Genomic DNA, 21,514 nt, shown 5'->3' with positions numbered 1-21,514 from the left:
TTTTATAGGGAAAGGTGCAAATATATCCCTCAACTATGTGATTTAGATCAGATATAATTCCGTTATAAAATTAGTGTAAATATACGCCTGCCATTACAAAATGGTAGAAATATACCGTTTTTGTTGACGATTTTTTTTTTTAAAATTATTTAGTTTATTTTTTAATATAACATGGCTTTAAAAAAATACTAGACCCAAGATAGTTTTTTAAACGAACTAGACCCGACCCACCATAATTTTTTTTCCCATGTGGCTCTAGAAAAATACGTCTACTCAAAAAAAAAAAAAATGAGTAGACTTTTAACCTCATGGCATTTTTTTCAATTAAAAAATAAACTAAATATTTTTTTTAAAAAAATATCGTTAGCGAAAAGGGTATATTTACACCATTTTATAACGGGAAGGGCATATATACACCACTTTTTTAACGGAAGTTATATTTCCTCTAAATCACAAAATTGAGGGGTATATTTAGCCCTATTTTATATAACTATATCCAGCAAAATAAATGAGATACTAGGAAAATTTGCAGACTTTCCTCTTAATTTCACACTTAAAATATGTATCCATTCCAAACAATAACGTATGCATCATATTTCTTCTTCTCCTCCTTCTTCTCCTCCAGGATTGAACAAACATGAGTGGTTGTAGTCAGGGGCGGATCTATTAAGGGTCGGGGGGGTGCCACGCCACCCGCAAGCCTCACCCGAAACTCTATGTATATATATGTAATATACAGAAGTTATGTACAAATATTTAAAGTGGCACCCCCACTACAAAGTAACCTGCTGGTGCCAGTGGACAGAGGCTTTAATTTCTGCTCTCTGGTCGCGGGATCGAGCCCTAGCGGCTGCATAATTTTTTATTTTTTTTTAACCCGTGTTGCAGTGCTGCTCAACAGACACAATGAGCAGTAGCAATCTTTATTAACTTAATTTAATTTATTAATCCTTGACTTGTTTATTTCTTAAAGTTAAAAATAGAACTTTCCCTCTCTTCCTTCTCATTAAAAAAAAAGACACAAACCCTCTCTCTCTCTTTTCAATTCTCATAAAAGAAACAAACCCTCTCTTCTCAATCAAACCCTTTTCATTGCTCCAAAGCCAATCGCATTCGACAGCTTCCTCCATTGACCCATTGTAAGGATCTTTTCATCTTTCTTTCTTGATTTCTTTTGAGTTTTTTTTCTTACAAAAATGTTTTTTTGTGTTAAAATTGTAATCTTGCTTGTGAGTTTTGTACATTTATGTATAAAAGTTGTCATTTTGCTTGTGGGTTTTGTACATTTACGTATAAAAGTTGTAATCTTGATTGTGGGTTTTGTACATTTATGGATAAAAGTTGTAATTTTTCTTGTGGGTGTGTACTGTTTTATAGAAAAGTTGTAATCTTGCTTGTGCTTTTTGTAGAGTTATGTATAAAAGTGTAATTTTGCTTGTGGGTATGTACATTTTTGTAAAGAAGTTGGCTTTGATGTAGTGAGTAGTGATTTGCTTCTTGGGATGGGTAGCTTGAATCCTATCAATTCTTTTGCTAATTTTGATAAAGGTAGAATCATGACTTTAGCAAAGTGTTACCCAGATGAGTTTGATGAACTACAGATTCGAGATTTGAGTTACCAACTCGATACTTTCATATTTCATATGCGAAGTGGTAATCCCAAGTTCTCCAACTTGCAAGGAATTCGTGATTTGGCAAAAGCATTAGTTGAGGCAAATCTTGTGGATACTTATTCACTTGTTTATTTACTTGTGAAATTAACTCTGATCTTACCTGTTGCTACCGCAACTGTGGAGAGAGCATTCTCATCCATGAAGCGGATCAAAAATGAAGTGCGAAATAGCATTGGTGATCAATATTTGAATGATTGTTTAGTTTGTTACACAGAGCGTGATGTATTCACAAATGTAAGTAATGATGTCGTCATTGATCATTTTCAGAAGATGAAACCTCGTCGAGGACAATTGTAAATGAATGATGGATATTTATGATATTAGTAATATTATTGAAAGTTTTATGCTTTTCTCTTCTGTATATTGCTATAAATAAATGTTTCATCGGAAAAGACGAATAACCCGAATCAAAGTTCGAAAAGACGAATAATCCGACCCGAAGCCCAAATTGATTGAATGACGCATGGCACCCGGAAACTTCAAATCCTAGATCCGCCTCTGGTTGTAGTTGGAGTTGATTGGAGATGCTAGACGTGGCTATATATAATTTTTGAGGAAGAAGCGATTTGGACTTGTTTCAAGTGAAAAATCAGACCTCTACCATATGTGTATTTCACATTGTATATCAATCATACACATATTTTTACGAATGTCATGTGCTTATCAAGTTATATCGTGTCTTAGTGTATATCTGACACAGATATTTATATACACATGATATACTGAAGATAACCAGATATACAGTGGGCTATACACGGAATACAATGGGAGATACGTAGGTAGAGTCGTGAAGACCCTCAAATTTTCAATCTGAAATTCAATTAAAAACACCTTGATTAACACCTTCTTCAACGGAATCAAACCTCTTTTCACCATGAAAGTTAAGTTTCCTCATTGCCATCATCTCCTATATCACCTTCATTTTTCACCTAAAAATAAATCGAGAACACAACAAACAAACATATAACACACATGCAGAACTCCATACAAGGGCACAAAATACATTCTACTATCCTCCTCCATGGAGAACGCACAGCTCCAGGGGAGGATTTACCATGTCGGGTATGGGTTCCCAATAATTTTTTCCCCGGCCTTATATTTTATTGAAAATATCCATTAGAATGGAGCATAATATATAGTCTGGGAACTCACTACCAAAACACGTTGATGGCTCTAGACATTAAAACCCAAATCATCACATGTAAAATCTATCTATATATAATAGGAGAGGCAAAAGAAGGATAGGATGACAAGTGTTATCACAAAACAATTCCAATTTTAAAATACAAAAAAAAATAAAAAAATCCACAAAAGTAAATAAAAGAAAATAAAAACTCAATGGATAGCATAACTGCCAAGTTTGATTAACGGATAAAATGACGGTTTGATTAACACTATAAAATTACAATATAATTTTAAAATATAAAACAAAAAAATTAAAAACTGCAAACTCAGGAAAAAAAAAAACTGCTTCGTGCAGTTATGGGCGAGAGAATATAGTCCTTTACTGTTTTTTCACAAATAGTTTCTTTTATTTCTTTCCCTACAATTCTGCCTTTTGTTCTTATCCAACAAATGATTTGCTAATGATGAGAAATTCTTCTACGTACAAAAACTTCAACAAGCGCCGTTTTAATTCATCATACTAGAACAAACACTAAAGCTTTGTCTAAAATATTTATCAGAATGAGAACCTAAGAGAATTCTTGGCCATCAGAAATGACGGTTTGCATCCGTTATCTCTGTTAGAAACTTCTATAACATTTTCTACCTGTTTGAACTTATTAGATCCGTGTGTTGTTCCCTTTGAAAATTGATTTGTTTTTTTTTTACGTGATTCTGTGATGTTGAATAGTCGAATTGAAGAAGCAGATATCATGCTTCTTGCAATTGAGCCACAAATTCGATGACTTTGTTGGCTTCAAGGTAATATGGAAATTCACTTTAATTACTTTTGTTTTCCTTATAAATATAAGCTACATGATTTGTTCAGGTTGCTAAATATACTCTCATAAAAATGATAAATATTTTTTAACAGTTTAAATGCAAACCTAATCTTGAGATCAATTAAATTTTGTCATTTTGTTTGATTTGAAATAAAAAGTATTTGAATTAAATAAGAAGTTTAAATTTGAAGTGTACTTGAAAGATAAAGTATTTTAATTTGGATAAAGTTTGCCTCTTCTCCTTTTCGTCAGAAGAGAAAGAGAAACAAAAGACGAAGTATAAGGCAAAAGACAAATAAGATTTGCTTTTAATTGCATTTTACGGAGCAATTTACTTCTCTAAGCACAAATATTTTGCATTAGTACGTTCAGAGAACAAAATAAGATTAAGTCACTTTATTATTTTATATTCATGTACGTAATTTCAGTAATTAAAATTAAAATATTAGCACGTTATACAAAAAAGTAATTAATAAACAAAACAAAACTACACAAACATGTTTTATAGTTTAGAATAATTCATAATTAATATGTAGAATAAAATATGATATGATAGTAAGTATCAATTTAGTTTCAATATAAAATTTTAGTTAAGTATACATCAGTGATGACGTTAAATTTAGTAATTTAATATTTCACAAACTTATTGATTTTAAATATGTCAACGTAATGTGAAAAAAATCTCTTAATCAGACAAATAAGATGATGATATTTTATGATTAATTTTCCTTTAACTCTAACCGTGCATCGCGCGGGCACAAAAACTAGTTAAAATAATGCACCGGGAACAGGGAGATCAATTATTCCATCCTATCCAACCCCCTAAAACGAAAAAAAGGAGGAATTGAGATCTCTTGCCCTCTTATAATTTGAATAGAAAAAAACGGCCTTTTCAAATCTCTTATGTATTTTTTTCAGATTTTTTATGTGTAAAAAATGAAGATCTCTTGTAAAAAGGTCATGAAACTTTTTTTTTTTTTTTTTTTGTAATTGGCTAAAAAACCATTTCTCCCAAAGGATATAGTTTAACTGGGAATGTGGTTAAGGAAAAAAGAAAGACTTTTGGAACTTGTGCTCTAAAATGAGCCATAGATATTTGTGTGACTGTAGATCATATCATTCAGGGTAAAAAAGAAAGTTTTAAGTTAAATTAATTTTAAATATAGAAATGTATCATTCTTTTTTAGACACATTAAAAAGTAAAGTATATCACATAAATTGAGACGAGGGAGTATATACCACAAAGTTAAACAATGTTAAACAATATATACAAGACACTCGTTCAAGACTCTTGACTCACAAAGTTAGACAATAAAAAAATGATAGGAAAAAACTAGGGAATCATCCCAATTCCCAATCCACTTAGAACAAGAGATTCCAGTTGTCTTCAATCTTTGAATGTATCAACAAACTAAACCTTGTTGCCTTGACTATTTTGAAGTTACATAACCTAGACGTGAATTTTATCAATTGAATAATTCTTCAAGAGCAAGAGAAAGATTCATCAAAAGAACAAAACATATACTAGGCCGAGGAACAAAGCTTCCCGATCTTCACAAATCTTGGTCTCGTCTTCATGTCTACTAGTTATGCCACAATCAAACAACTGAAAAATCCAAACACAGCTTAGGCTGCCAACTCGAAGCAGGGAAATAGTATAAAATTGAACTCGGCAACGAAGAGATACTGGAGAAGAATCCCCAAAGAAGGAGAAGAAACCTATACAATGTACTAAAGTTATTATCAAGACCAAAGACATCTCCTACACCACTAACACCAGTTCACCAACTTGCCATTGCTGCTGATTTCCCCCCTAAAAGGAATTAAAAAAAAAAAAAAAATCGAAGATGAATGTTAAAAAAAAAAAAAAAAGGCTTGGAGAGCCCGGCACTTTTGTAACCCAATTTTTTTTTTTTTTTGGAACCAAACTAACCCATTAAAAAAAAAAAAACCAAACTAGACCTTACGCACAGATTCTATGCGTGAAAGGGCCAAAGTGTACATTTATTCTTTGGTCTGTGCGTGAAACTCATACCTAAAACCCCCGACCCCAACCTTTATTTATGCTCTTCTCTTTTATTTCCTCCATCTTCACCCTTTCAACATACTTTTGCACTTTCAAAAACATGTCTCAAAGTTTTGAAACTTCAATGTTTGCTATACAATCGGATATTTGTGAATGCAGTTATTACTGTAAATTAAAAACATTAAAGACCCAAGATAATTTGGGTCGCCGTTTTTGGCGATGTAAAGTACCCGAAGTAAGTGTTTTTACATTTTTTAGTGTTTTTTTTTTCATGCTATCCATATATTTTACTTTAAAAAATTAGTTTTCTTGTAATGTTTATAGGATATGGGCAGTTGCAAACACTTTCGGTGGGAAGATAACATTCACGTGGATAAAACGGTGGCGGCGAAGTTTAAAAATTCACTTTTTGATAGAGATACTGCGACTTCATGTATCTCTAGAGATACCGCTAAGTTAGACTCGCAATTTAAGCTTGTGGAAGCTGAAGAAAAAATTGAACGTTTGGAGGTCTTGCTCACCGATTCCAAAAAAAAAAACAAATTTTGTTGAAGGCTAAACTTAAAGAGGCTCAACACGAGAAAATAGCTTTGAAAGAAAAACTTAAATTGTGGAAAATTATTTGTGCTATCTTGTTTTTGTTCATTATTTATATGTATTTTGTTTATTAAGTTTAATATTTCTATGGATTATGTTTTTTACTAGTTGTACCTTTTCCCCTATAATGTAATCCGCACTCTTTATGTACTAATTTATTTGTGTTTCTTTGTGAAATTGTTAATTAATAATAGACTTTAACAATCAACTTTGAAGAATTAAAAACAAGCCAAACTAATTCAAATTTATGACTTCATCATAAAATAAAAATACAAATTAACAGTCTTAGTCTGAAACTTAAATGACCCATAATCTAAGACAGTGAGCCTAAATAGACCCTAATCGTTATCAGAATAGAAGTCCTCAATATCGTCCTTAGAACGATATTGGCGGTCTCTTAACACACATCTTTTTTCAGGAGATGTTAGTTTTCTACTGGTTGATGATGCTTGTTCTTCGGCCAACTTTAGCATGTAAAATCTACAACGTCTTGCCAGCATTTTGTCAATCATATTATATATAGTATTGCATTTTTTGACCGTTTATTTGAATTTAATTCGTATTACGCAATGTTTCAATGCGCAATAGGACATGATTTGACAACACATCATGCATGCCAATTTAAGTTTTTTTTTTATGACACGTAAAGAACCGATTTGACAACACACTACTGCATTTTTGACCGTTTATTTGAATTTAATTCGTATTACGCAATGTTTCAATGCGCAATAGGACATGATTTGACAACACATCATGCATGCCAATTTCAATTTTTTTATGACACGTAAAGGATCGATTTGACAACACGATGCTGCATTTTTTTACCATTTATTAAAATTTAATTCATATTACGCAATGTTTCAATACGCAATAGGACATGATTTGACAACACATCATGCATGCCAATTTCAGCTTTTTTATGACACGTAAATGACCGATTTAACAATACAATGCTGCATTTTTGACCGTTTATTTGAATTTAATTCATATTACGCAATGTTTCAATGTGCAATAGGACGTGATTTGATAACACATCATGCATGCCAATTTCAGTTTTTTTATGACACGTAAAGGAACGATTTAACAATACAATGCTGCGTTTTTTACCGTTTATTTGAATTTAATTCATATTACGCAATGTTTCAATGCGCAATAGGACATGATTTGACAACACATCATGCATGCCAATTTCAGCTTTTTTATGACACGTAAAGGACCGATTTGACAATACAATGCTGCCTTTTTGACCGTTTATTTGAATTTAAATCATATTACGCAATGTTTCAATGCGCAATAGGACATGATTTGACAACACATCATGCATGCCAATTTCAGCTTTTTTATGACACGTAAAGGACCGATTTGATAATACATTGCTGCATTTTTGACCGTTTATTTGAATTTAAATCATATTACGCAATGTTTCAATGTGCAATAGGACATGATTTGACAACACATCATGCATGCCAATTTCTGTTTTTTATGACACGTAAAGGACCGATTTGACAATACAATGCTACATTTTTGTCAATTTATTTGAATTTAATTCATATTACGTAATGTTTCAATGCGCAATAGGACATGATTTGACAACACATCATGCATGTCAATTTCAACTTTTTTATGACACGTAAAGGACCGATTTGACAATATACAATGTTGCATTTTTGACCGTTTATTTGAATTTAATTCGTATTACGCAATGTTTCAATGCGCAATAGGACATGATTTGACAACACATCATGCATGCCAATTTCAACTTTTTTATGACACGTAAAGGATCGATTTGACAACACGATGCTGCATTTTTTTACCATTTATTAAAATTTAATTCATAGTACGCAATGTTTCAATACGCAATAGGACATGATTTGACAACACATCATGCATGCCAATTTCAGCTTTTTTATGACACGTAAATGACCGATTTAACAATACAATGCTGCATTTTTTACCGTTTATTTGAATTTAATTCATATTACGCAATGTTTCAATGCGCAATAGGACGTGATTTGATAACACATCATGCATGCCAATTTCAGTTTTTTTATGACACGTAAAGGAACGATTTAACAATACAATGCTGCGTTTTTGACCGTTTATTTGAATTTAATTCATATTACGCAATGTTTCAATGCGCAATAGGACATGATTTGACAACACATCATGCATGCCAATTTCAGCTTTTTTATGACACGTAAATGACCGATTTGACAATATAATGTTGCATTTTTGACCGTTTATTTGAATTTAATTCATATTACGCAATGTTTCAATGCGCAATAGAACCCAATATGAATCTATTTAAGAAGAATGTTGGACGAGTTAAAAACTCATCAATTTCATAAGTTTATGTCTCTTAAGTCATTCAAAAAAACCTCTCTTAAGTCCTACAAAAAATGGCTCAAGATATTCCACCAGTTAAGGTTTCAATATATTGGGATGGTATTATCCTTGATGACAATAGTACAGTTCGTTACAATAAAAGACCAAACGTTCATGTTAAATGTTCACTTGAAATGTCTTATGAATCACTAGTCACTTATATATATGAAAAAAATGAAGGTTAGTATAGATGAGTATGAAATCTCTATAACAGGCAGATATCCACAATCAGTTTCCAATGGTATAGTGCTTTATGGTAGGCATTATATCAATGATGATGATTCTTTGAGGGATTATTTGAATGCGCCAGAAGAATTAAAACATTTAGTCGCCCTTAATGTTCTTGAGATGTATGTTGAAAAGATACCCCGAGAGGTCCCGCAAGAACAGCCCAGTCAAGCTAACACGTATGTAAATTTTAGTTCTTACGGGGGTATTTTGAGTGGCCAGGTGCCGCCGGAAAATGTTACCCAATAATTAAACCAAACTTGGTAAATATGCATTCTTATATTATTATTTTGTGCAGTAGCACGTGTTTATTGTATGTATTGGTAAATAACCATTTTTAAATCTTTGTAGGGGTTATAGACCTGATGTGAGTAATATTGGGCAATCATCTCAATTTAGTGAAGCAACTTATTAGTATCAGACCTCTTAGTTTAACATATGCTTTTTATCGTGTAGGAGGAGGCCTTTTTTAGATGGCGCTGATTGTCGAAGTTATGTGGATACATCAGAGAGTGATGGCGATGAACTAGCTAATAATGTAGAGGTAACCGATGATGAAGATAGTGAAGGGGATGAAGAAGATACACATTTTAGTCCCCAGAGGCAACCAGAACCAACTCACCACCACGCACCACCTCCGATGGCGGAAAACCCAATGCAGTGGCATTCTGACTATATTCCATATCTTGACAGTCTCCAAAGTCGTGAGGATGCATTTGTCTTCACAAGAGATGATGATCAAAGTCGCCAAAAAAGGTGGATTGAACCAAAAAATCCCATGACTGATAAATGCGTCCTTGCAAAGGGAATACAGTTCACATCAAAAAAGATATTGCAACGGGCTATCAGAATGTATTGTATAAAGGATATGAGGGAGTTTAAGGTTGATGACTCAAACAAATCGGTATGGAGGCTGATTTGTAAGCGACATACTCAAGGCTGTCGGTGGTTGCTTCGAGGAATTGCTAAGCCTAATGGTCTGTGGGAAATCACAAAATTCCACTCTAAGCACACTTGTGATATGGGACAAAGTCGAGCATATCATTTTAATCTAGATATAAACATAATTGCTTATGTGTTACTTAAATACATTGAGGAAACTCCAAGGTAACTTATCTGACCATTTACATTATATATCTTATAGCAATTAAAATATCATTGCTAAATGTTGTTTGTTTAAACTTATGCAGGATGCCTATCAAAACTTGTATTAGCATGGTCCTCTCAAAATATGGTAAAATCATAAGCAAGAGAAAGTGATTTCTCGAGCGTAGACGTGCTTTTGAGACGATCTTTGAAACTTGGGAATCCTCTTTTCAGGCATTGCCGGGGTATATGGCGGCTCTAAAACATGCTAATCCTGGCACTGTTGTACAGTGGCGGTTTTTAGAGGGCAGAATTTTCGACTTTGTCTTTTGGGCAGTCAAACTAAGTATTGATGGTTTTGCTCACTGCCGGAATGTGATATCGATAGATGGGACGCATGTATATGGCCGATATGACATTAAGCTCCTAATTGCAGTAGGTATGGATGCCAACGGGTCAATATTCCCTTTTGCTTTCGCAATTGCAGCCAACGTAAGCACCGAGACATGGGGGATGTTCTTGACTCATCTACAAACACATGTTATTTAGGGTCGTCAGGGCATATGTGTCCTATAGGATCGTCATAAAGGCATATTGCACAATATGCGTACTGTGGAAGGGTGGCAGCCTCCACATGCTTACCATCGATATTTGTTAAGGCACTAAAAGGCTAATTTGCAAACAAAGTTTGGAAATGGCACTGTAAACAAATTGATGTGGGGGGCTGCGATGTAGCATCAACAAAGAAAATGGGCTGCAAAAATGGAACTGCTAAGGGAAGTGAGTGAAGAGGCATATGTTTGGTTGATGAAATTAGAAGTTGAAAAATGGACGCTTTATGTTGATGGAGGAAGGAGATGGGGCTTGCTCACAACGAACAGCTCGGAGTCTTTTAATGGACTCCTTAAATCTACTCGAGGACTACCTGTCACCGCAATGGTAAGACTAACTTTCAGGCAGGCCGTGGAGCGATTTGCGGATAGGACAAGGCAGACCAGAGCTATATTAGCCGACGAGAGAACATGGATGCCAAAGCCCTACAAAAAGATGGAGCACCATAGAAGAAAGGCAGAGGGTCACTAAATGACCGAGTATGACGTCGTTCAACGACTGTATGAAGTTAGAACGGGCTATTGCGACGGCAAAGGAGGAAACAAACATATTGTTACTGAGCGTACAAAATCATGCACTTGTGGTAAGTGGCAAACGTACCACATTCTATGTTCTCATGCAGTCAAGTGCTTTGAGAGAATAGCCAGAAATGTAATTGATTATGTGGCGGAGGAATATAAGGTCGTAAAATACCTTAAAGCATATTCTGGCCACTTCCGTCTTCTTGATGATCAAGCTTATTGGCCAGCCGCGCCGTTTTCTATGATTGCGAACAAAAATCATATCCGTAAATTGGAAAAAAATAAGCTAACCCGTTATCACAATCAAATGGACGTTAGCGAAAAAACTTACTCTCACAAGTGCTCGACATGTAAGCAATTTGGGCATGACAAGCATTCATGTGGGCAAAACTCCCGTGGTGGCAGCACATCTGGAAGTAGAAGAGTGTCTAGAACTTGATTTGTTTTAAGTCTATTGTAATTTAATGATGTATTTCGTTGCTAATGGAATGAAATATTTTTCAATTATTATGAACCTCTCGTATTGGAATTATTTTTAAATATTATATTTATTTTTGCACATTCAAAAGGTGCCGATTACACAATACAATAACAAAATAAAAAAGACATAAAATAATAAAAAAAAACCTAATACAAAGCAGAGTAATTTTTTCTTCTCTATCTTTCTTGAACCAAAAAAGTACTTTCATATCTTTGGGAGTAAAACAAAAGAGATTAATCAAAACCCTATAAAATATGACACTTAAACCTAAATATAACAAGTTTTCAAACGTATTTCGGAGCACTTTACAACCCCTAAAACGACGATCCAACTGTATATGTATACTTGATGTAATAAGCCGATATTATTGTACACTAAAAAAAATATGAAGTTTTATATAAAATATTTATATTCCAGTGTTTTGAAACGTGAATAATCTTCGATCAAAGTATGAAAAAAACCTTAATTTTGAGTTTGAATTCCAAAGAATAAACGTTGGGGTCGGGGGTTTTAGGTATGGGTTTCAAGCACAGATTTTGTGCGTGAAGCCTAATTTTTTATTTTTTTTTTAATGGGTTAGTTTGGTTCCAATTTTTTTTTTTTTTTTTTTTGGGTTACAAAAGTGCCGGATCCAGGCTTGAAAGGTACGAAAGCACAGCTGAAACGTCGTACTATACTCATTCTATCAGTCAGCTTACTCAAACATATACTTTGCTTCTTTTTGCTACCGGTCCAACTAATATACAGAATGACTCATTCTAATTATGAATTAAAAATGTCAATAACAACGTTCAGACATAAATAGATATTCTTACATAGAAATGAAAAAACCTCTTTGGAATTTGGGGACTACATAAAAATTTCTTTAGCAATGCCAGTATCAAGGGGGAAAAGTATCTTAAGAGAAGAATAGAATTTGCATAGCTAGTCAAACTTTTAAGTCTATGATGTTTGGATTATATAACTTCAAATTTAAACCATTGTCTCCAAGATTAATATGAAATTAAAATCTAAAATATAAATGTTTATTTAAGTTGCGTTGTTAATGACAGATCCTAATGTCTTAAATTACTGGAACAATACAAGTACAATATAATCAGCGACTTGTCATTCATACGTAGGAAAAATAGAACCTTGAGCCATTGAGTTTAGGGCAAGGGTCAAATTTGCTCCTGAACAATAATGAACCATATAAATTTCTAGTTTTAACAGATTAGGAAGTTTCTTTGCATGACATTTGTAAAGCGTTTTACCTGACCTACTAAGAGATCTTCATCGGTTATCATTTCCTGTGATTAACGAGCCCCGATTCAAAGGATATAGGAATCAGGCTAATCTACATCTGATATGATTTAACAAGATGAGATCCTATTTTCATGAAAGATTTCTTGTAAACTAAGAGGAGGAAGGTGCCTCTCTACCTCCCAAGGTAGGGTTAAGGTCTGTGTACACTCTACCCTCCCCAGACCTCACTTGTGGGATTACACTGGGTATGTTGTTGTTGTTGTAAGAGGAGGAAGGTTTCTTAAGTTCAGGTGTAGACCAATTTTCAGATAATATGCCAAAAATAAGTAATGCAAATGAATGTGAATTTCACCTGTTCTTTTATTCCCATGAGAAACGCTGGCAGTAGGAGTACCATACCCCAATGCACATCCAGGAACCTCCTTAAGTCCAAATCCACAACTATTAACGCCTTGATCAGTTAGCTCTTCTGAACCCGGTTGGAGGCAATTATAAACCTGATCATCACGTTGTAGGTTGCAAGGGTTCATCACATAAGCTCCATGGAGGTTAGGATTAACAAGATTCTGATTAAAGTTCCCAATTTCCATTGGCTTCTGGTACGGAAATGATCCAATTTCACCTTCAATTCTTCCTCGGATGTCCACGAGCAAGCACTTGAGCCTGGAAATCCCAGCTTCCAAGGCAGCTTGACCCTGCAGCCTCTTCAACAGTTGCTGATTTATAGCTCCTAACCTGACTAACCCATCCTCTAATGATGCAATCCGAGCCTTATTTTTCTCACGGTACCTACAAACTGCTTCCTTATTACTCAAAGGGCGTTTTCTCTTTCCTCTATTAGACTCTGCAGTAGTGTCGTCACTGAGGATCTTATCATTCTCACATGGGGCAGGGGGAGGAACAACCTTGGTATGAACATGGTAACAAGTGTGTGTATGTGAGTTATCAGGACCAGGTGGATTGCAAGTGTGCGTATGAATACAAGCATGCATGTCCGGGAGAATTTCATTGAAAAGCTTCTTCACCGAACTACATTCTGGAATTTCACCAAAACTAGAACTTGACAACATTTCTTGGTTAGAGAATTCGAGGTCCCCACCGTCCATTATAGAAATCCAAAAGAAACTAAGACCCTGCAGGTAAGCAAAAAACATTTAATATATATAAGAGGACATAATGTTAGAAGGAAAAACAAAAAGGCAAGAACAGACATAAAGTTGGAAACTTCAATTTAACAATAAAACAACTAGGATAAATATTGTTTGCTAGGAAAGTTGAAGCTCTGATGACCGAAATTTTAACTTTTTTTTTTTACTAAACTAGCCAGCTTCCCTCCACTGTGAAGGAGGATCCATCCTTAGCACGCAAATTCCCACTGCTTTTGACTCAATAATTTTCCGAAATAACAGCAATCCTCAAGACAATTTTCACAGTGGAACAACACTCTTATAAAATCAGATATGATTGGCTATCATTCGTAAGTATTATTAACAGAAGGCATATATGCTAAATTTCGCATACTTTAAGGGAATACTTCGTTATTAAACAGCTAATGAGGTTAATTGGAGGCTCCAACTAAATTAAGAGCATATTTAGACCAACTATTGAAGTATAAGGGCATAAGTAAGCTAAACTATCAACAAATGATATATATGCTCAATTCCCCATACTATAAGCACATATTCAGCCATCTTTCGCTTATAATCAACTAATTAGTTTAATTGGGGGTTCCAGCTAAATTAAAAGCATAGTTGGACCGACTATCGAAGTGTAAAGGCATAAGTGAGTTAAACTATCAACAAAGGATATATCAGCTCAATTTTGAATACTTTAAGGGCGAGCCTTTTTCGTTTATTTTATTGTCCTAAAAAGTGATTTGAGTAGTCAATTCCAAACCCTCTTACCAACAACTGCACTTCCCACACTAATTTGGCTCGCTGTATGAATCCTCTATGTCCATTAAACTCAGTTTAGGCAAATTCAAAAGAAGAATTCTTCTCAAAAAGTGTTACAGCAAATGTGAGTACAAACCTTGTATGCACCAAAAAGAAGAAAACCCCGAATTTGCCACATCACAACAAGTTACAAGTTAAAATGGAGCACTTGCGAAACAGAGTTTTAAAAGACCAAGAGAAGAGCAAGGGTCACGAGTGATTTTTTAGGCAGTCAAAGAAGTGCTAAAAAGGGGTGCACAGATGGATGTCACTTTCAAAGGCGTTAAAAAAAAAAAGGGAGGAAATAAAGAGGAAATATGTCAGAGTCTACTAGAGAATCACTAAGGAGGAAGAAAAGAGGTACTCTGTCTATGGTGTCCAAAATTGAATGCTATTTATACCTATTTGAGGGGCCAATCATAATCAAGGACTTGTTACACAATCAATGTGGTCTAGTGATTGTAAAAGAATACTTACTTTTTCCTTTTACGAGACAAAAATAAAAGTGTCGGACTATGATTGGGTTTTAATAAAGAGTTTAACTATATGGTACTCCTCCATTTCATAATAAGTGACTTTTTAAACTCATGTATATCTCTTAAGAAATTATTCACTCCTAAAAAAATAAGAATGTTTTTACTAACTTACTCCTAATTAAGTAGCCGTTTGGCCATAAAAAATTATTCATTTTTTTTCGAAATTTTTTTTCACCTTTTTTACTTTTAGGCGTTTGGCCATAAATATTCGGAATACAACTCCGGAGTTGTATTCTGGAATACCAAAAACAAGAAAAACTTGTTTTTAAAAAAATTTTTACTTTTTTACACTACATTTCACCAAAAACTACAATTTCAAAAACTATGACCAAACACAACTCCAACTTCAAAAATTCCAAAAAAAGTGAATTTGTTTTTGGTATTTATGGCCAAAAGGCACCTAAGTTTTACTACTTTCTAGAAAAAGAAAAAGTAGTTAGTGAATCTTGACTATTTAAATAAGGGTAATCTTGGAAGAATCTGCCTAAAGTCTTCTTGAAATCTTAAAGCACCACTTATTTTAGAAAAAACTAAAATGCCTAAAACACCACTTATTATGGAATGGAGGGAGTATTTTTTATACTCTCGGGTCATTTATCGAGAAATGTCCTTAAAATGTGAAATTTATAATTTTAAAAATAAGCATTATAAATTGTTTTATTATATGATGTGTCTTGGCCTTCGATTATAGTATGATTTTCTCGCAGTTGTGTTATCATTTCTTTGTTTTTCCAGGCTGGTTTTTGTTATTATCTATTGTTCCTTTATGTTTGAGTTATTTCTTTATCCGGATTGCTTTTGTTTGCCTTTCTTTAAGCCGAGGGTCTATTGGAAACAACATCTTTACCTACCAAGTAGATGTAAGATCTGCGTACACTCTATCCTTACCAGACCCCACTTGTAGGATTACACTGGGTATGTTGTTGTAGCATTATACCTTGTTACAATAAATATGTGCAAATTTCTTACACTAACGATATATATAATTTAAACTCTTTAAATAATTAGATGTGTAAATGAATACTTATGCCATCAATGTTTAAGAATTAGGTCTGTTTTACCAAGCCTTCAAAACAGATCTTTAAAGAGATATCCAAAATAAAACACATATTTATAATAGTTGATACAATTATTCTACTTTCAAAATAAGCAATAAAATCTTTAGCTAATTTAGACAAAATCCACAAAATTAGAAATTTTAATATCTTCTTTTTCTTCTCTGTCATATTTTCACAAAATCTGATTTAGAAATTCTATTAAGGAATGACATTGAAGAATTAAGCTAGGGCCTCCTGAAAGTTCAAAGTTAAGACCGAGGATTTTGTTTTCGAATTGTGAATACTTGAGGCTGAAATCTGATTTTGAGCTTATAGTTGCTGAAAACTGTTAAATAAAGTTGAAACTTAGTGATTGACTATTATTTTGGTGATTAAAATGTGAGGAACCAGAGACAACCACTATTGAAGCTTTGAAGCTGAAATTCAGGTTTGTGTAAAGAAATCATTTTTGATTAGTGTCGTTCCAAATGTTTGGGAACATCTTGAAGAGCTTATATCTCAAGTTTGGGACGATTTGGTGAGATTTTGGATTGAATTTCCTATTGAAATTCGAGGTTGAAGAAGAACATTGAATCACATGTATGTCATTTGTATATTGTGTATGTCATGCATATAATACTGATGCACATGATATACATAATACACACGTATACACACACACATATATTATACACATGATATCCGGCGATATACATGTGACATACACAATATATACCACTTGTATATTGTGTACAATACGTCGACCTTCTTCTCTGTTCTTCGTTTCAGCTCAAATTTTTCAATCAAAATCACTCAAAAAACTTATCCAGATGATCTGAATTTTAAATTGCAACTTCCCTGAACATCCCCAATATCAATTTATCAAATGAACACAAACTCCATTTCAAATTTTCAAAGCTCCCCAATGGAGTGTTTAGTTTCCTCCCCTCAACCAGTCACATCAGCAACAGTTTGACTATTTGCAATGGTGGAGTTGAGAGGGGTGAAGAGAGAGGCGGATGGAGAACCAGAAATTGAGAGAGAAATGGAGGATAAGTTTAGAGTCTAAGATCAAGGGACACCAATTTTTCTTTTTTTGGGTAACTAACAAATTGTATTAATCAACAAATAGTCAATTACAAAGCTATAGCGCAGTTCAGAGAGACTAAACTAAAACATGAGTTGGTGAATAGGTAGCATAATCCCCTTAGTAGCTCTAACATTACAAATTTAAACTATCTCCCTGGCTAAAGATTCCCGGCTTCTTCCTGTCTTCTCAAAGATTCTCTGATTTCTCTCCAGCCAAATAGCATAGACATACTCAACATATACCAGTATAAAAATATGTGCAGCCTGAGACTTCCCCTAGAGCAGCATATGAGCTTCCTGAGGTGTTGGTCCAAACTACTGCAAGGATGGTGCTGTTTCTGTAACCACTGCATGATCCTTGTCCAGACCTGTGGAGTATAAGTACAGCCGACATACTGGTGATATCTCGATTCATAAAGACTTTGGCAAAACACACAATCCAGTTCTAAAATCAATCCCCATTTGCTTAGCCTAACCTATGTGACCAACACGATGTGACTCAACAAGATGAAATCCTCACCTATACGAATGTAAGTAGTCCCAGTAAAAGGTAAACAGATTTCATGTAAACCAAGAGGAAGAAGGTTCATTGCGTTCAGGTATAATACTCCCACCGTCCAGTTTTACTTGTCACATATTGATTTGGCACGCCTATTAAGGAGCCAAAAATAGAATGGAAAGTTTTCCATATTACCCCTAGTTATTGCTAATTACCTAATGATTGAAATCAATTAAAGCTTACAAAGAAAAAAAAAAAAAAAACTGCAGCCAACTAATTAAGTAATGGGTTCCAAAAATTCACATATTCCCCATAAAAAGTTAGTTTTGGAGCCAAAATTTTCATATTAAGCCAAGTTTGACTAGTATCATTCCACAGTGTTGGAAAAAGGAAATGAAAATTTTGACTTATTAATACTAAGGGTAAACTAGGAAAAAAGTGCTAAATTATATCTTGGTTTTCTAAAGTGGACAAGTAAAATGGACAACTATTTTAGTATAGTGGACAAGTAAAACCGGACGGAGGAAGTAGTTAATATTGACCGATTTTTAGATAATATGCCAAAAAGAAGAAATGCAAATGAATGTGAATTTCACCTGTTCTCTTAGTCCCACGAGAAGCGCTGGCAGTAGGAGTACCATAGCCCAATACACACCCAGGAATCTCCTTAAGTCCAAATCCACAACTATTGAGGCCTTGATCCTTTAACTCTTCCGAACCCGGTTGGAGGCAATTATAAACCTGATCATCACATTGTAGGTTGCAAGGGTTCATCACATAAGCTCCGCGGAGGTTAGGATTAACAAGACTCTGATATAAATTCCCACTTTCCATTGGCTTCTGGTATGGAAATGATCCAATTTCACCATCAATCCTTCCTCGGATATCCACGAGCAAGCACTTGAGCCTGGAAATCTCAGCTTGCAAGAAAGCTTGACCCTGCAGCCTCTTCAACAGTTGCTGATTTATAGCCCTCAACCTGACTACCTCATCCTCTAATGATGCAACCCGAGCCTTATTTTTCAAACGGTACTTGCGAACTGCTTCCTTATTACTACTCAAAGGGCGTTTCTTTCCTCTGTTGTTCTCTGCAGTAGTATCATCACTGAGGAACTTATCATCCTCACATGGAGCTGGGGGAGGAACAACCTTGGTGTGAACATGGTAACAAGTGTGTGTATGTGGGTTATCAGGACCAGGTGGATTGCAAGTGTGCGTATGAATACAAGCATGCATGTCCGTGAAAATTTCATTGAAAAGCTCCTTCATCGAACTACATTCTGGAATTTCACCAAAACTAGAACTTGACAACATTTCTTGGTTAGAGAGTTCGAGCTCCCCGCCATCCATTATAGAAATCCAAAAGAAACTAAGGCCCTGCAGGTAAACAACCACAAGCATTTAATAGACTCCTATTAAGATGATATTTATCAATCGAGTCTACTAGGAAGATGGAAAGACAAAAATCCAAGAACAGACATAAAGTTTGAACCTTTAACAACAAAACAGTAGGCTAACTATCCTTTGCTAGGAAAATTGAAGTTTTCATAACCGAAAATCTAACAAAACTTTTTATCAAGTTCAAGATCAGACAGCTTAAACAAGCCAGCATCCCTCCACAGTTGTGAAGGAGGCATGCAAATTCCCACTGCTTTTGGCTAAATAATTTTCCGTCATAACAGCAATCCTCAAGACTCGATTTCACAGCGGAGCAACACTTATAAAATCAGATGCGATTGAGCATCATTAACGAGAGGCATATATGCTCAATTTCGCATACTTTAAGGGCATATTCGGCCATTTTTTGCTTATAATCAACTAATTAGGTTAATTGGGGGCTCCAGCTAAATTAAAAGCATATGTGGACCAACTATCGAGGTGTAAGGGCATAACACATAAGTGAGTTAAACTATCAACAAAGGGTATATCAGCTCAATTTCGAATAATTTTGACCCTTTTTTCGTTTATTTTATTGTCCTAAAAAGTGATTTGAGTAGTCAATTCCAAACCCTCTCACTTACCAACCTTAATCCCACACTAATTTGGCTCGGTATATAATTCCTCTATGTCCATTAAACTCAGTTCAGCCAAATTCAAAATAAGAAAGAAGAATTTTCAGAAAAATAGTCTTACAGCAAATGTGCATACAAACCATGTATGCACCCAAACAAGAAAAAACCCAAAATTCGCCACATCATAACCAAAAAAAAAAAAAAAAAAAAGGAAGGGGGGCATTACTCAAGAGCTAAAATTTTCAGAAAAATATCTAAACAGGGGAAACGTAAACATACTTACAAGTTTTAAATGGAGCAATTACGAAACAGAGTTGGAAAAGACCAAGAGAAGAGCAAGGGTCACGAGAGATTTTTTAGGCAGTCAAAGAAGTGCTAAAAAGGATGTCACTTTCAATGGAGTTAAAAAACAGAGGAGAAAATATGTCAGAGATGACAAGAGAATCACTAGGGGGGAGAAAAGAGGTAGTATGTCTATGGAATCCCAAATTGGATGCTATTTACACCTATTTGAGGGACCAATCATAATTAAGAACGTGTTACACAATCTACGTGGTTTAGTGATTGTAAAAGAACACTTACTTTCTACTTTTTTCAGACAAAATAAAGGTATCGGACTATGATTGGGTTTTAATTATATGTTTCATCATTATAAAGTATTTTTTTATACTCTCAAGTCTCATCACTAAAAGTCTTCTTAAAATGTAAATTTATAATTTTAAAAATAAAATATATCCCCTATTGCATTCATTCGAAAACAGTCTTCCTATCTTTCAAGATAGGATAAGATCTGCGTACACTTTATCCTGCAGACCCACATTGTGAGATTTCACTGGGTATGATATTGTTGATGTTGTTACTTGTTACATTAAGTAGGAATAAAATTTCTTACACTAATAATAATGTATATAACTTAAATTCTTTAAAATAATCAGATTGTGTAAATAAATACCTTTGTCAACAATATATGAGAATTGGGTCCGATTTACCAAGCCTTCAAATCCCCATTTACTTAGCCTAATCTATTATTCTACTTTTTTAGCAATAAAATCTCACCTAATATATTCAAAATCCACAAAATTAGAAATTTTAATATCTTCTTTTTCTTCTCTGTCATATTTTCACAAAATCTAATTTGGAAATTTCATTAAGGAATGACATTGAAGAACTAAGCTAGGACCTCCTGAGAACTCAAAGTTAAGGACGAGGACTTTCTTTTCGAATTGTGGATACTTGAGGCTGAAATCTGAATTTGAGCTTATTGTTGCTGAAAACCATTGAATAAAGTTGAAACTTGTGATTGACTATATTTTTGGTGATTAAATTGTGAAATACCAAAGATAACTGCTATTGATGAAGCTTTGAAGCAGAAATTCGAGTTTGCGTAGAGAAATCATAAATGTAGTCTCATTTGGCTCAATTAAACTTGGAACAATTATTTTTCTTCATTAATTTAGCAAGAAATGGCGAGTTCTAGACGTCGTTTGAATCCCCATACATCACAAAAGCCAGCACATTATCAGATCCTCTAGCTCCACTCAACAAACGGAAAATTTTCCATCAGATAATTTTTGGAACATTATATTTGATAATTTCTTTTTACTAAT

At 34.2% G+C, this 21,514-nt stretch overlaps 3 protein-coding genes across 7 annotated transcripts; 1 reads left to right on the top strand and 2 right to left on the bottom strand.

Moving 5' to 3' along the window:
• The first annotated feature begins 1,502 nt into the window (after positions 1 to 1,502).
• Positions 1,503 to 1,970, top strand: LOC132608114 (uncharacterized). The gene has a single exon (XM_060322187.1). The coding sequence runs from the start codon at positions 1,503 to 1,505 to the stop codon at positions 1,968 to 1,970; it is 468 nt and encodes a 155-aa protein (XP_060178170.1).
• Positions 1,971 to 4,968: 2,998 nt separating this feature from the next.
• LOC132605263 (basic leucine zipper 23-like) lies at positions 4,969 to 15,050 on the bottom strand. 4 transcript variants are annotated; one of them, XM_060318465.1, is made up of 3 exons: positions 14,832 to 15,050; positions 13,153 to 13,933; positions 4,969 to 5,432 (listed from the first exon to the last, which is right to left on the bottom strand). In XM_060318465.1, exons 1-3 carry the CDS (start codon positions 14,871 to 14,873, stop codon positions 5,401 to 5,403), a joined length of 855 nt encoding a protein of 284 aa, XP_060174448.1. In that variant the 5' UTR covers positions 14,874 to 15,050; the 3' UTR covers positions 4,969 to 5,400. The 4 variants fall into 4 exon arrangements, with proteins under 4 accessions (XP_060174448.1, XP_060174449.1, XP_060174446.1 ...); XM_060318466.1 differs by having other exon boundaries at positions 4,969 to 5,225; XM_060318463.1 differs by lacking the exon at positions 4,969 to 5,432 and having other exon boundaries at positions 12,099 to 13,933.
• A 2,342-nt stretch (positions 15,051 to 17,392) lies between these two features.
• Positions 17,393 to 20,458, bottom strand: LOC132606642 (basic leucine zipper 23-like). Of its 2 annotated transcripts, none has more exons than XM_060320220.1 (3): positions 20,187 to 20,458; positions 18,492 to 19,272; positions 17,393 to 17,764 (listed from the first exon to the last, which is right to left on the bottom strand). In XM_060320220.1, exons 2-3 carry the CDS (start codon positions 19,243 to 19,245, stop codon positions 17,712 to 17,714), a joined length of 807 nt encoding a protein of 268 aa, XP_060176203.1. In that variant the 5' UTR covers positions 19,246 to 19,272; positions 20,187 to 20,458; the 3' UTR covers positions 17,393 to 17,711. The 2 variants fall into 2 exon arrangements, with proteins under 2 accessions (XP_060176203.1, XP_060176202.1); XM_060320219.1 differs by having other exon boundaries at positions 20,191 to 20,448.
• Positions 20,459 to 21,514: the final 1,056 nt, after the last annotated feature.

This window comes from Lycium barbarum, chromosome 8 (assembly GCF_019175385.1).
Source record: "Lycium barbarum isolate Lr01 chromosome 8, ASM1917538v2, whole genome shotgun sequence".
Taxonomy (NCBI): Eukaryota; Viridiplantae; Streptophyta; class Magnoliopsida; order Solanales; family Solanaceae; genus Lycium; species Lycium barbarum.
The sequence above is the reverse complement of the archived record's forward strand: the minus strand, read 5'-3'. Positions and strand labels throughout refer to the sequence as shown.